Source organism: Cebus imitator, unplaced genomic scaffold, assembly GCF_001604975.1.
Source record: "Cebus imitator isolate Cc_AM_T3 unplaced genomic scaffold, Cebus_imitator-1.0 Scaffold385, whole genome shotgun sequence".
NCBI lineage: Eukaryota > Metazoa > Chordata > Mammalia > Primates > Cebidae > Cebus > Cebus imitator.
In genome coordinates, this window is record NW_016107700.1 from 622,946 (window position 1) to 639,609 (window position 16,664).

A 16,664-nucleotide genomic window follows, 5' to 3' on the forward strand; every position below is an offset into this window, starting at 1 on the left:
CACGCGCCACCATGCCCAGCTAATTTTTTGTATTTTTAGTAGAGGCGGGGTTTCACCGTGTTGACCAGGATGGTCTCGATCTCTTGACCTCGTGATCCACCCGCCTCGGCCTCCCAGAGTGCTGGGATTACAGGCATGAGCCACTGCGCCCGGCTCATTTTATTTTTAAACCTGAAAATGGAATACCAGCCCTTTGCATAGTGTTTCAAAATCAACAGAAAGAAAGATAAATTTTAGAGACTGGATAAACTTGGATTTGGATATAAATTGGAACATGTATATTTCGAAATGGATTTGTTTCATAATTAGAGCTTGTTTTGCCTCAGCCTCAGAAAATACCCTAAGGCCTTGGAAAACAATGGGTTATTCACTTCATACCAATCCTAATAGTCAAACAAATTACTGAGCAACCTCCAACATAAGTCTTTCTTCTTGTTCACCACTTTTAATACTGGCCTGTTTCCTGCCATGCTAGTCAGTAACTCAAAATAGCTCCTTTAGTAATTAAAGCTAATAGTTTTCTCTTAACAGCTTTTATCCAGAACATTCTCCAAAGTTTCTGATTATTTTGATAACATGCAAATTGTCACATAATGTCTCAATCATTACATGCTTTAAAGAACCACATTGTTGTTTGAGTAACTTACATAAATATAGAGTACTTAAACCTATTCATTTGCTTCTAAAGTAAAAGTCTATGTGTAATAATCCATTCTTTTCAAAGTGTAATGTTATAATGCATTTATACATAGTCAGCTTTTGTTGTTTCTGTTTTTAAAAAGAAGAGTAATTGAAGTCTGTTGACTTAAACTGGCAATTAGTTTCTCTTTTCATTCTAGATAATCACTTTGAATAATTAATTTTTTTTCCTATTTATATCTGTAAATGTGGGTGTAATAAACCCATCTTACTTGTAGTTCAACAGAGATCTCAAACTTAGCATTTATAAAACTGAACTGCTATTCTCCTTTCCAAAAATTGCTCTGTCTGTTGTGTTGTTTGACCACAGATCCATCCTTCTGGTAGATGAGACCCAAGGCTTCAGAGTCATCCTTGCCTCCCCTCTCTTTCTGTCATATGTTTCATTTAATCTCATCAGGAAATCTACTTTAAAAATATACCTAGAATCCAAGTATTTCTAACTACCTTTGTCTAAGCACCATGATCTCTTGCCAGAATTTCTACAATAACTGCTTAATTGTCCACCCTATTTCTCCCCTGTTCTCCTCTACATTCTCAACACAGCTGCCAGAGTGGTCCTGCTGCAAGTTAAGTTATATCATGTCACATTTCAGCTCAGAACCCTGCGGGGACTTCTCATTTCATGCAACCTCAAAATAAGTGGTCCAGAGTCTACTTTCTCTGGCCTCCCTCTGCCCTGCTTTTGCCCACATGCTCATTCTGCTCCAGTCCTGCTGGCCTCCAGAGCCCAGCTGTCCCTGGCTCTCATTCCACCTGCTGGAAAGCCTTTCCGCAAACAGAAGCTGTTCCTTTCACTTGAAGGCTTACTCAAATCCCAGCTTCACAGAGGCCTAACCTTGCACACCCTATTTAAGATAGAAGTCTGCCCTCCCTTTGAGTTCCCATGCTCTGGATTGTGTTTATCTTGTTCTTATAACCCTTACCACGTTTTCTCCTAGCACTTACCTCCTTCCGATAAATGATAAATGATTTACTTGCTTTTTTTGGTTTATTTTTCCTTTGCTCATTGATAGGCTTAAGTGCCTAGAACCTAATACGTATTCAAGGCCAGGTGTGGTGGCTCACGCTTGTAAATCCCAGCACTTTGGGAGGGCGAGGTGGGTGGATCTTGAGGCCAAGAGATCGAGACCATGCTGGCTAACATGGTGAAACCCCATCTCGACTAGAAATACGAAAAATTAGCTGGGCGTGGTGGTGCATGCCTGTAGTCCCAGCTACTCGGGAGGCTGAGGCAGGAGGATCACTTGAACCCGGGAGGCAGAGGTTGCAGTGAGCCAAGATCATGCCACTGCACCCCAGCCTGGCGACAGAGCAAGACACTGTCTCAAAAAAAAGAAAAAGAAAAATTTTAAAAATAGGTATTCAATAAATATTCATTTAATTAATGAATAAATGAAAATAAACACCCTATATAGAGGTATACGAATTGCTCGATGGGCTGCGCGCGGTGGCTCACGCCTATAATCCTAACACTTTGGGAGGCCAAGGCAGGTGGATCATGAGGTTAAGAGATCAAGACCATCCTGGTCAACATGGTGAAAGCCCGTCTCTACTAAAAATATAAAAATTAGCTGGTCATGGTGGCACACACCTGTAGTCCCAGCTCCTTGGGAGGCTGAGGCAGGAGAATTGCTTGAACCTAGTAGGTGGAGGTTGCAGTGAGCCGAGATCGTGCCATTACACTCCAGCCTGGGTAACAAGAGCAAAACTCCATCTCAAAAAAAAAGAAAAAGAAAAAGAATTGCTCAATGATAAATATTTTTAAAATGCTAAATTCTTAATGGTTTTGTAAATTTATACTCTCATCAAAAACGTGTTGTTCACATTGCTTCATATCTTCACTGACAGTATTGTCAGATTTAAAATTCTAGTTCATTTGATCTGGTCAAAACGGTATCAGCTTATGCATTTAATTTGTATTTCCCTGAAATACTAATAAGTGAGGGTGAACACTATTTTTCCTATCTATATCCTTTGGGTTGTTAGGTCTTTTAGTTAATAGTGCTTAGGAGTTTTTTATTTTTATTTTGAGGCAGGCTATCTGTTGCCCAGGCTGAACTACAGTAGCATGATCTCATCTCACTGCAACCTCCATCTCCCAGATTCAAGTGAGTCTCCTGCCTCAGATTCTGAGTAGCTGAGATTACAGGCATGTGCCACCACACCCAGCTAATTTTTGTATTTTTAGCAGAGACAGGGTTTTGCCATGCTCGCCAGGCTGGTCTCAAACTCCTGACCTCAGGTGATCCATCTCCCTTGGCCTCCCAAAGTGCTGGGATTGCAAGCGTGAGCCACTGTGTCAGAGATTTTTATTCTGATTATTATTCCTTTCTTCCTTTTATATAATACAAAACTCTTATCTGGGTCTGTAAGCTCCAGTTCTTCACAGGGCATTGTAGAAGAGCCAAAGAAGGCTGAACAAGGAGAGGGGCAGATGAAGGCCATTCTTGTATTTTGAAACTTTGTATCCTGAGAAAATTTCACATTGATGTTACATAGTTATCTTAAAAATAGATGTCTTATATATGTTAATCTTGTGCGATTACAGAGTGCTTTCTTTCATTGGTAGGGTTCTTTCATGTGCTTTTAAATATTTTTCTGGTCATTTACTTCTCAAAGTAGCAGTGTGTTACTTTTTCAGTCTTTGACAGGAGCAGTAAGATTATATAATGAATTCGTTTTATGAAATAGTGGTCTTCCTTAAGACTTGAATGTAGCTGAGCAAGGTGGCTCATACTTATAATCCCAGCACTTTGGGAGACCGGGGCAGGTGGATCACCTGAAGTCAGGAGTTTGAGACCAATGTGGCAAAACCCTGTCTCTACTAAAAATACAAAAATTAACTGGGCATGATTGCAGGCGCCTGTAATCCCAGCTACTTGGGAGGCTGAGGCACAGGAATCACTTGAACTTGGGAGTCGGAGGTTGCAATGAGCTGAGATTGTGCCACTGTACTCCAGCCTGGGTGACAGAGTAGACTCTGTCTCAACAACAACAAAAAGAGTTGAATGTTAACCTATAATCATGGAAACAAAGATGAGACTCATTTCCTGTTCTTCAAGGAACTCAGAAGTCTAGGGAGGCAACCCTGGTTATAAAATATTATAAAACAAAATGACAAATGTTAGTTGAGAAGATACTTGAAGATTTTTGACGCAGGGTGGGAGGGCAAGAGGTGGAATAGTCAGGTAAGCCTTCTGAAAAAGAGTTGATGGCTGGGGTGAGCTTTGTGGGAATTATGGAAGTTTGCCAAGCGGACCATTGTAGGTATGTGCAAACACCTGAAGACTGAGAAAAACTTACCAAGCTTACAATAGAAGATGTAATGCAATGTGTCTGGAATCTAGGCTGCATAGGAGTCGGGGAGTAGAGATGAGGCAAGCACTAAGAAAGTTCCCAGGAAATCTATTTCAAGAGAAAATGAAGCCAGGAGGGTTGGCTCTCACCTGTCATCCCAGCTACTCTGGAGACTGAGATGTAGTATCACTTAAGCCCAGGAGTTTGAAGTTACAATAAGACATGATTGCATCAGTACACTCCAGCCTGGGTGACAGAACAAGACCCTGTCTGTGTGTGTGTGTACACACACACACATATAAGATAAATAGAAAAGAAAATGAACCTACTGTTGTGGCTTTCCAATAGACATGTTTTCATTTAGCTCTCAATATATAATAAGGTACCTACCAATATGATTCTGATTGTTCATATTGTAGCAGAATTGTACTTAGCTAATCTTACTCAGCTAAGTAAATGTTATAGTAGGAGGTATTTGGATTCAGGGCATCTTTTACCTGAAAATATTACTGCTCTAGAGAGCTTAACAATCAAGTAGGAAAAGACTGTATTTGCATACTACACTGTTCTCAGAATGTGAAACCCAAATCTGGAAATGGTATTGCTTCTTTTAAATGTCACACTATTGATCTGTAGAATTAATATTGTATCTGAAGAAAGGGGAAAAAATCTAAATAAATAAATAATTGGAATATCAAGAAGAGGAGGAATTGGAGCTTTAGAGTCTACCCATTCTCATTATCTGTAATGCCAATAAGAGACTAATAATAAACTGCATCCTTAGAATATCGCGTACAATTTATCATCTTTTCCCTTATAGAACTCATTTGGGAAAACTTTTTAAACAGTGAATATTTGTCTGTTTGATAAAATCGTTATTTATTTAGCTTTAGATTTTTATTTTCATTTTAGCTTTATAATGTAGTCTTCATAATCTGGATGATGCAAAGGATTTACTGGTCCTTTGTAATTCATGATCTTGTATATGTAAGGGAGGAAAAGTTTTCCTCTACCCTTTAAGTTTCCAGGTGGACCTTCGAATTAAGCTGACATAAAAACAGATTAGCAGAGCAAAAACATACAAGAGATGCAAAGGATGGCTGCAATTTGTCTGGTTGCCCAGAAACTAAGAAAGCTGGCCATGAAGAGAAATTTAATCTCAGTAATTTAAGTATCAGTTCCTGGGTTACACCTGCCACATCTGTTCATTTCTTTTGGGTACAGACTATTAAATTGAAACATGAGATCTTGGTTTTTATCTGGAATTGGATTTTTTCACATCGTAAGTACATAGCATACAAGATTTCTTTTTCTTTTAGTCCTGCATTAGATGTTCCTGTGATCAAAAGTGGTATATTCCTTACCTTCATCAACTCCTGCCTTGTGGAGGAAAGAAAAAAACTTTAAGTCTGTAATATATTTAGTATTTTACTGCAGCTTTATTATTTAGTGCTACTTGTTACTAAGTATTTGATAATTATACCACAAATTGTGATAAGCAATTTGGAGAAAGTACACAGTGCTTATGAAACAGTGTAAGAGATGGACAAAATTTAGATTGGGAAAGTGGGTGGAGTTATCCCTGAGAAAGTGATAGGTATCATTGTTTTTTAGTTTTTCACCCATCTGGCACATAACAAATAGGGCATGTTTAGCGAGTAAGCTCTAGGTAGATGGATGAGTTATTTCATAACAAATTTAGCACACAAATTATATTCACTTCCTTCTTTTAGTATTCTAGTTAAGAATGTTGAATTATTCATGACCTTAAGAGATTTCCTTTTTTTTTGGTGGGAGACATTTCTGTTTTACTGCATTAGTTCATATTTATTACTCCTAATGTTAAAAGGGTTTTTTGATGGGAGATTTTCCTGTTTTGCTACATTAGTACATATTTATTCTACACAGGAGTTTTTTCAGTAAACTTAACAAATATTCCACTTATATAAGCCCCTTTGTTTCAAAATGATACTATATTAATCACCCCCCACACACAGACATATGTTGGAAAATACCATTTTCACAAAAAGAAGCATGCCCTTTTTAAATTGAGATTTTCTTCTTGTTTGTATTGAAGGGAATTAAGTGAATTAATTGCTCCACTTGTAGTTCATTGTGACTTTTCTTCCTTCCCTATAATAAATTGATAACTGGCACCGAAATGATGAAATCTAGGCCAGTGAGCATGAGCCAACTGTCAGCTGAGTTTATAAAAGAGACGAGATCACTAAAAACCAGGGAAACCAGCTGAGGGAAAATGGGGCATGTAATTAGGAGGCGACATGATTTCTCATCCTTCTTCCAGAAGGTAAGGAAAGGATTTAAAGAAGAAAAAAGATGATTCTATTTGATCTGTCAACACCGCTTATTAAAAAATACCTACATGTTATAATATGTTATCCTGAATGTTAATCTTAGAGAAAAGTAATACTGGTTTTCAAAAGGAAAGTAATTTTTGTACTGATTGTGCACTTATGGCATATTATATTTTATCATCTACAGTGTGTTAGGGAAATTCTGTAGATTTTAGTATTTCATGAAGTAATCTGTTTTTATCCTATTAATTTATTGGAGGACTTAGGAAGTAAGCAGATGATTTGTGGAATATTGATGCAGGTCAACCGTCTTACACTGTTTAGTGTTGCTACATGAAAATACCTGATGCTGGGTAATTTATGAAGAGGCTTCTTTGGCTCACAGTTCTGCAGGCTGTACACGTAGCACAGTGCCAGCATCTGCTTAACTTCTGGTGAGGGCCTCAGACTGCTTCCACTCATGGCAGAAGGTATAGGGCAGTCAGGATGTGTAAAGATCGCATGGAGAGAGAGGAAGCAAGAGAGACGGGGAGGTGTCAGGCTCTTTAATAACCAGTCTTGCAGGAACTAATGGAGAGAGAACCTATTCACTATGGCAAGAATGCTACCAAGCCATTCATGAGGGATCTGCGCCCATGACTCAAATCCCTCCCATAGTTCCCACCTCCAACATTAGGGACCAGATTTCAGCATGAGATATGGAGGGGACAAACATCCAAACCTGTAGCACCAACTCTGTAACATAGCAGACAGTGATAGTAAAACTTCTTTATCCCTTCACCTGCTTTTTTTTTTCTTTTTTTTTTTTGAGACAAGGTCTCGCTCTGTCACCCAGGTTGGAGTGCTGTGGTGCAATCTTGGCTCACTGCAGCCTCCAACTCCAAGGTTCAAGTGATTCATGTTCCTCAGCCACCTGAGTAGCTGGGATTACAGGCATGCACTACCGCACCCGGCTAATTTTGTACTTTTTTTTTTTTAGTACAGATGGGGTGTCACCATGTTGGCCAGGCTGGTCTTGAACTCGTGACCTCAAGTCATCCACCCACCTCAGTCTCCCAAAGTGCTAGGATTATAGGTGTGAGCCACCACACCGGCTCCTTCACTGCTTTTGCTGCATTTATGATGAGGCACAGTGCTAGTAATGGAAAGAGCAAAGTCTGGATACCAGCCATAAAATTAGATCAGGCCTGTTAACCCCAGGCCAGTCACTTAACCTCTCTAAGCTTTCATAGACATAAGAGGAGAAGAGTGGTACCTACCTCAGAGACCTTATAAAGTATAAAATTTCATCAAAGATCAAATGATATAAAATGCTTTCCTTAAATGGACCTGTGTTATTGCAACATTGTATTAATGTTGTTTGTTGTTGTTTTGTTGGCTTTTATGTTGTTTAACTCATTAGCTGTGGTTTCTGTTATATCTATTATCACTCTACTGTATTAGAAAATCTGTTTTGTAGCAGATGATGTGTCTCTAGGATTTGGTTTTAAATTTAGCACCACCTTTTCCCTATTTAGATGAATAACTGCTGTGTTATCTGTAATAGATCTTAGAATGCTTTAGCCTTATGTATATTCCTAGGTGTTTAATATTGCCATATTTAAGATGCAATAAAATGAAAAGAACCAATTAAGTTAGGAGATGGGATTTCCAAAAGGCACGAAGCAAATGTCCAAGAGGAACAAAAGTTGTTTGGTTATGGTTTAGTTCAAAATTTGACACCCCCCACCATACAATGGTTCTATAATGCTGAATATTTTTGTACCCAGGACACAAGACTTTCTACTGTTATTGAACAAAATATCAGTGAAATACTGAATTCTATTCTTTTTCTACAGTGCCTCCAAAGCCATTACACCTGCAGAATTCACCTTCGTCCAATATACACCAAACCCCCAAGCATAAAGCTTTACCTAGTGCAAAACCAAGGATGGAGGAAATTAAACCTGCCTCTGCTTCTTGTGTCTCAAAAGAAAAACCCAGTAAAGTATCAGATCTCATCAGTCGCTTTGAAGGAGGCAGGTAAGAGCTAATTTACAATGGGACAAGGCAGGGGAAGAAGAAAGCTGATTTTCAAAAAAGTGATAGTTATAGGTTTTCTAAATAAAAAGCATAGAGTATTTTATTCCATTAGGTATGGTAGGCCTTTAGAAAGGGTGAATTTTTAAAACCAGTGACTTAATCTTGCTCTAATATGCACTGTCATTTACAATGTATTACCTATGTGCAGCACTGTAGGCCACCAACTTTTTCATGAAATTGTGTGCTTTTGTATCTGTGTGCTTTCTCTTGTTGCCTCTGTATCTCTGTGTGTCATTCTCTATGTGTTGCTCCTTGTGGGTCATTCTGTGGGACACTGGATATCTGGGTTGGAATGGCTGAGCAGTGGCCTCTATCTCTTCGTTTCTCACTGTGTGTGTTCGTGAATGTGACCCCTGTGTGCTTGTCTCCTCCCTAGGCCCTCTCTTCTTTCTGACCCATTTTATTTAATGTGGATCTTCTATACCCATTCAGTCTCTGTTTCTTCTCTCCACATACTCCATCATATTACAGGTTTTAAAAGAGATATTACCAATAGCAAAATGTATGTTAAATTTCAGTTTTATATGTATTCTTTAGTCCCAGTGTTCTAAAAAACAAGATAGGTGAAATATTATATTTCTCATTTTTAAAGATAAACAGAAACCCACTTAAAATGCTTTTCCCCTTATAAAACTCTCATTTATTTAATTTTCTTAGTCTGTTGATAAATTTCATTGCTGACTTAAATGTAATTTTTAAAAAATTTATCAATAGGATTTTATTATCTGCCATCAAAAGTCTATGTATAATAAACAGAATGTATATAACTTCACTTTTATCCTTGAAAACAAATATTTTCATTCCAGTGTAATATTTGAGACTTGTTTCCTATTAGGGTGATTTTATTATTTATTTGTGAGATTTACTATTACTTATGTAATGAAATTATAACGTGGAAATAGTTTGAGTATCTTCTGGGAATTGTGACCAAGCACAAAACCTGCAGTGTCCCTCATTTTTAAAAATGGGTCTAACACATGGTGGTTCTTCCTATCAATTTCCTGTAAACAACTCAGAGCCTCCCTCTATTTTACAAAGTTACAAGTTCTGGAGAAAATTAACTTAGAAACCTCTTCAAATTGTAGGAACTTTGGTCATAAATATTTAAACTTCAGCATCTCCTCCTCTGAAGTAGGATTTACAAGACCTTTGCTGTCTTAGATTACAGTGATCTTTACTAGAACGGTTTAATTCCATTCAAAACATTTTTTTTGCTGCTCGGGGTTAAGTTGACTTAGTAACAACAAAGTGACCCCTCGTGTTTGCAAATTCCAGGGGCCATGCCTAGTGACTGCATAATAGAAGGAGGGGCTGGAGCCCTGACTTAATAACAACAAAAGCATGTCAGAGCCTGCATCCCTAGGTTTCAGGGATAACTTTCTGAAACCTTAAAAGGATCAGTATTCCAAAGGCTGCGTCCTCTCATCCTCGCCATTTTGGTTAACCCACTCTGCATTGTTTTAGATTCCTCTGCATGTGAAATGTTTGTACTTTTTCCACTTAATGTTTTTTAATCATTCAAGCTTCACAAATTCAGTCCTGTTTTGATGCAAAGGTTGAAGTTTTAATTCATCTAAGGAAAAATATGCTATGATTTATGATTTTTTTTAAAGCAAGTTCTGTGCAAATTGGGTATAGTGTGCTTTGACAGGTCTGGTGAAGAAATATTATTTGTGGCAGAATCCACTGCCAATACGAAAAAAAGTGATATGTTCTCAGTAAGGTATTACCACTACAGACTGGTCCCAAAAGTGTGTGAGTGGGTTAATAACTGCATTGGATCTACAGAACTTCAGTACAAGATTTGTATTTACTGTTGAGCGATGCCTTTGTCTTTGCAAGGGTCATTTTCAGTTTTAGCCCTCCTTATGAGAGCTTAGACTAGCTTTGTAAACTACAGAGAGGTTCTTAGTTGTCACAGGAAATTGATAGGAAGAACCAACATCTGTTAGAGTGGAGTCTAGTCATAATGGTCATATCATACTGTTGTTAAGACCTTACGTGGCTAGATGTGGTGGCTCATGTCTGTAATCCCAGCACTTTAGGAGGCCATAGTGTTGGATTGCTTGAGCTCAGGAGTTTGAGATCAGCCTGGGCAACATGGCAAAACCCTGTCTCTACAAAAAATACACAAATTAGCCAGGCATGGTGGTGCACGTATGTGGTCCCAGCTAGTACTTGGGTGGTGCAAGCATGTGGTCCCAGCTACTTGGTCCTTCCTGATGTGAAAGGATTGCTTGAGCCCAGGAGGTCAAGGCTGCAGTGAGCTGAGATTGTGGCACTGCACTCCAGGCTAGGTGATGGAGTGGGACCCTGCCTTAAAAAAAAAAAAAAATTCCAAGTAACACCATTTTGTTAAGATGAGAGATTGGGAACAAGTAGATTTTCTTTCATTTTTACTGTGGTTTTCTTTCTTTCTCTTCCATTCCTTCCTTCCTCCCTTCCCTTCCCCTTCCCCTTCCCCTTCCCCTTCCCCTTCCCCTTCCTTCCTTCTTTCTTTCCTCTCTTTCTTTCTCCTGTTCCTCTTTATTTCTCTTTTTCAGAGTAAGAGAGAGTACTCTTTTTGACCGAGGAAAGACTTTAAGATTTTAGAAATAAGATTATGTTTCTGTAGACCTGAACACTGGTTTTTGCCATGGATACTCCAAGGTCAGCTATTTTCCCTTATGGTTTGGCATCCACAAAGCAGCAGGAATCCAAGTACTGGTTCAACTACTGATTTTACTAACTCCTTACCCACCTAATCCTTCCCTGTCTCCTTCCCTCCCTCCCACTCATACCCTTGATGTTACTTATTATGGGACATTTGCAGCTCTCATTCAAAGCCATCCTTTAGACAAGATCTGAAAATGCTTAAATTTGTTTCAGAGGATCTGTTGAGGATCTTTCCACCAGGGAACCCAGAGACTGATGTGGGCAGGAGGAGGACAGTTTGATTAAAATCTCTAAAAACTACTTTGGAAATTAGCTAGGCCAAAGATGTCCTCTTCTCGGGGGCAAATCTCAATTCAAGAATGTATAACATTTAAATATTGCCCACCTCCGTGGATCGAGGTCAGAATATCAAGACCATCCTGGCTAACATGGTGAAACCTCGTCTCTACTAAAAGTACAAAAAATTAGCCGGGCATGGTGTCACACATCTGTAGTCCCAGCTACTTGGGAGGCTAGGGCTGGAGAATCGCTTGAACCCGGCAGACAGAGGTTGCAGTGAGCTGAGATCGCACCATTGCACTCTAGCCTGGGTGACAGAGCAGGACTCCATCTCACAAAAAAAAAAATTGCCCACCTCCAAGTTTTATATATATGACATTTTCGCCTACTCAGTTTATTGCTTTCTTTCCTCTGGTGTTGGACTTTACCTGTATCTTTTTTCCTCCCTCATCACTTTCTTGCTGTCTACTTTTATTCCCTGTTTCATGCTCTAGTCCAGATCAGCAGTGACTGGGAAGGGTGGAGTAAAAGCGAAGGTGACACATCTGAGCATTGTCCTTGGGACTGGGCTGCTTGCTGTTTCCTTCCCCACCTCCTTTTATTCCATGACCTGCACTGGGGAAGATAATCAGCCCTAGACTTTCTTCCCACATTTTGACTGCAGCCTGTTCACCTGACGCTTATTCTGTCCTTCTGCTCCAGGACATCGTAACTTGGGGCGAAGACCAAGGGATTTAGAGTTGGATTCATGTTTGAGCTCCGGCTTTTCCGCTTGTTACCATGTGACACTGGCCACATTAATTTTTGAAGCCTAGATTTCTCTGTGGGATCCCTGTCTTTGGAATTATTGTGAGGATGAAACAATATAATTATTGTAAGGGGCTTTGTGTAGTTTGTGGTTCTTAGTAAGCACTTAAGAAGTGTTTCCAGCTGTTATTATTGTCATAATCATCATCATTATCATGGTTATTCAAAGCTCATCAAATATTTATTGAGTACTTCCCCTGTGTCAGGCACCATGCTAAGAGGTAAGAATAAAGCAGAGAGCAAGTCTGCACCCTCACCAAGTTTTAGTTGCTTAATTTCTTCTCATTTAGGTCACAGGAATCTTTGAACTTGTAGCCCAGAGTTTTGTGTTCCATTCCCCACCCCACTCCCAGAATCCTAGATTAAAATCTGTGCAAATATTTCTATAGGAATATTGTTCTATCTTGGGAGTAAGTTTCATTCTCCTATTAGGACTACTATTATGTCAAGCAGTAATAAGGACTTTAAAGAAAAATAAAATAAGATGTGGAGTTAGTGATGGAGAGTGCTGTTAGTTATAGAGAGGTGAATCTAGGAAAGCCTCTTTGGAGAAGTGTTATCTGAGCAGAAACCTGAATGGTGAGAAGGAATACCAGTGTTTGGGGGGAGATTGTCCTAAGCAGAGAACAGCAGCTGCAAGGACCCCAAGACACACACACTTGGGTATTAAGAATGGGGAGCATCAAGGAGTATGGCAAGAACACACTTAGGGAAGAATGGAATCTAATGAGGCCAGGCACTCTGGGAACTAGAGTATGTAGAATATCATAGGCTGTCTTTGGGACTTTAGTTTTCCCCTGAGTGTATGAGGAAGCCCTCAGAGTTTTGTGACTGACTTGCAGAGGTTCTATTGTAGGGGATTGGAGTAGAAAAAGAGACCAGTTAAAAGGCTATGGCAGCATGAATAAAAACGTTTTGAGAGTATGCATTATGCCTTCCAAATAAAAGTAACTTGTTGGTTCATAATTTGCTCATAAATTAAGGACTGGCTACACCTATTTAAAAATGTTAAGAAAGATCAGTAAGTAAAAATGTTAGGAAGAAATTATTTTATTAAATATAAGTATTATGTCTAAGTCTTTACTAGCTAGTCACGTTATTAAACAGTACAAGGATCAAGAAAAGTTAAGTGTTGAATAAATAAATAAATAACCCAAGGAAATGTTTCAGTCCCCATAGGTAGAGCTCAGGGTCATCTTCTTTATTTAAATGTTTATTTAAATGTGGATAGCACCCAAAGAGACGTGGGGCTACACTGAGAGTATTCAAATCTGTGTTTCTAAAACCATCAGAGATAGAAAAAAAATCAGCAAATGTTCCTTTTCAACTGGAATAAACTTGTCTTAACTCTAGAACTTTTCCATGCCAATGTTTTCATGCCTCCTTTGTATTTTATCTTTTAGCTCATTATCAAATTATAGTGATTTGAAGAAAGATTCTGCTGTGAACCTAAATGTTCCTAGAACCCCGGGAAGGCATGGATTGACAACCACACCTCAGCAAAAACTCCTGTCCCAGCACTTGCCACGGAGGAAGGGCAATGATACAGATCAGACTCAGGGTGCACAGACTTGTGTGGCCAACGGTGTAATGGCAGCACAAAACCAGATGGAATGTGAGGAGGAGAAAGCTGCCACTTTTAGCCCAGATATTTCTATTCAGGCCTCTGAACCCTTGCTTGATACGCACATAGTGAATGGAGAAAGAGATGAAACTGCCACGGCTCCTGCATCACCCACAACAAATGACTGCGATGGAAATGCTTCTGGCAGTAGCTACAGGACTCCAGGCATAGGCCCAGTGCTCCCCCTAGAAGAAGGAGGGGCAGAAACTGAAGCCAAGGTACAAGAGAGGGAAAATGGGGAAAGCCCTCTGGACCTGGAGCAGCTGGACCAGCACCATGAGATGAAGGTACAGCATGAGACTAGCTCATAAGCAGGGAAACCCCTGCCTACTCAATTGTCGTCTTAAAACTCTTTATTTATTGCACCTGTGCAATGTATCAGTCAGATCACCCACAATGGCAGTTAAATGATTTTCAAGCTCTGGCAGCTGATGAGTGTTTCCCCTATGCTCTAAGCAGATATTTCACTTTTTCTTTTCGTGTAGTTTCTGTTACTGTCTCTGTTGTAATTTCAGAGTCAGAACAGCGTGGAAACTTTAATATAGAAAATCCACAAAAACGTTGTTTTTATATAGAAAGAAAATGTTCCTTGGTGTTGGTGCCGTATCCCTAATACTTATGGGCCAAGCAAGAAGAAATTCTGTAATCTTCGTTGTTCAGAAGCTGCTTTTTTTTTTTTTTTTTTTTTTTTTTTTTTNTTTTTGGAGATGGAGTCTCACTCGCTCTGTTGCCCAGGCTGGCGTGCAGTGGCATGATCTCGGCCTGCTGCAATCTCTGCCTCCCGGGTTCAAGCAATTCTTCTGCCTCAGACTCCCAAGTAGCTGGGACTACAGGCATGCACCACCATGCCCAGCTAATTTTTTAATATTTTTAGTAGTGACGAGGTTTTACCATATTGGCCAGGCTGGTCTCAAACTCCTGACCTCATCATCCACCTGCCTCAGCCTCCCAAAGTGCTGGGATTGCAGGTGTGAGCCACTGCACCCAGCCCAGAAGTTTCTCATAGAATAAATTGTAGACCTGTAAGATGAACCTGCCACTAGTAAATGTTACTTTTAAGGACATGAATATGGAAGTATTAAATTATTCAACAGATTATAACTCTTCCAGGCTTTTAATTTTTTTAAGTTTTCTAATTAATACGCAATGTTATAATCAATGGTATAGTCTTTAAGTTTGAAGACCATTTAAAAATCATTTTAGAGCCGGGGGCAAGGCAGGAAGAGCTCCTCAGCCCAGTAGTTCAAGAACAGCCTGGACAACATGGCAAGGCTCCATATCTACAAAAGTTTTAAAACTTAGCAGAGCATGACAGTTCACACCTGTGGTCCCAGCTACTTGGGAGCCTGAAGTGGAGAATTGGTTGAACCCAGGAGGTTGAGGCTGTAATGAGCCATGATCATGCCACTGAACTCCAGCCCGGCCAACAGAGCGAGACTCTGTCTCAAAAAAAAAAAAGAAAGGAAAGAAAAAACATCTTAGTTTTGCAGTTAATTTATAGAAGAAGAAGTAGCCCCAGAAAACCTCTGAGTTTTTTCAAGGTCACACTGTTTTTTGAATATTAGCTCACAACCCTCATGCTGTGACTCCCAGGCCACTGTTGTGTCCCTGAAGCAACAAGAAATGTCAGTCAGTGAAGCAGCCATGGGTAATCAATTGTGGAATTGTTGAGAACTGGGCATTTCTATCCTTTCTAAAGAGGGAAGTTATTTGATGAACTGCCTGGATGGTGTTTCTGCCCATGCGTACAATGTCTACTAAGAAAGAGTTGATTTGCTAGTGAAATATATACTGGCTCTCAAGGAGAGAAAGTTTAAAGAAGGAAGTGGGTGGAAGAAAGTGAGTTATACTTGGTAACATGATCTGAAACAGTAAAGAAACAGGACATTGCAAAGTGAATTTCTATACCTTGATACAGCGATAGAGTTTAGTATGTTTATGCTTGGACCATGGTGGAAGGAAGAGGTGGTTAGAACCAAGAAAATCTTTTACCACTGCTGGGATGATGGCACCAGCAAGTATATATGAAATAGTAAGAGCTGTTCTTATAAAGGAAAATAGAATTGGGGATGATGCCTGTGGTTGTTGGATGGTACTTTTTCTTGCCTGTCACGTATTATTATGGATTCATTTTTATAGATGAATCTTCTAAGGGAGAGATTTTATAGAATTTTCCTGTTAAACTAGTGAAACATAGACTAGTACTACTGGCGTTTCTCCTGAATGGGCCTTTACACAGTAGGTGACACATGCTGTATGTGGGAAGAAAAAGCAAATTTTCTTTGCAGAGCTGTTGATGCGAACACCACATCTCTTCTGTTAAAATGGAATGTTAGGATTTAATATCTGTGCTGTGGCAGTATGTTCACCTTTGCTGCTCTGATGTTTGATATGTTGCCTTTCCTTGTTCCTAAATGAAAACATAAATGATAGTAGTGTTAAGATGGTAAGTTTTATTAGGTATATTTTACCACAATTAAAAAAAAAAATCTTAAAAATGTTAGTAGTCTACAGTGGACCAAACAATTAGAACAAATCACAATTCTACTTCTGGCTTATCCATTAACTAGCAGTATGAGCTTGAACAAATCAATAATTCTTTGTGTGTTTAGTGAAAGAATCTAAACTGCATATAATCTTAAGGCCCTATCTTCATGTTGTAAAAGCCCCCCCCACCAAAAAAAAAATCTTAAGTCCCATTTCAGTGATTATATACTAATTCTCTGCTGTGATATGTAGGTATATTCCCTTGTTAGCATAGCCCTCCAGATTATCAGCTGCTACATAAACTGTCTAATGTGTTTAACTTATAAGATATAATGGAATATTTTTAGTTTCAATCTGCAGACAACTGAAAAACTTTAATCTTCCTGGAAGTGGATATGGATATGGACCTCAGAATA

At 39.2% G+C, this 16,664-nt stretch overlaps 1 protein-coding gene across 10 annotated transcripts in view; it reads left to right on the plus strand.

Moving 5' to 3' along the window:
* FGD4 (FYVE, RhoGEF and PH domain containing 4) overlaps positions 1-16,664 on the plus strand; it is a 237,048-nt gene that overhangs the window by 158,325 nt on the left and 62,059 nt on the right. For 6 of the 10 annotated variants that reach the window (XM_017507903.2, XM_017507908.2, XM_017507905.2 and 3 more), the window contains 2 exons: positions 8,153-8,336; positions 13,541-14,048. In XM_017507903.2, the coding sequence (XP_017363392.1) occupies positions 8,153-8,336; positions 13,541-14,048 (692 nt within the window). Of the gene's footprint in view, positions 1-6,174; positions 6,308-8,152; positions 8,337-13,540; positions 14,049-16,664 lie in introns of all 10 variants that reach the window. The other 4 variants (XM_017507911.2, XM_017507909.2, XM_017507910.2 and 1 more) reach the window with 2 other exon arrangements.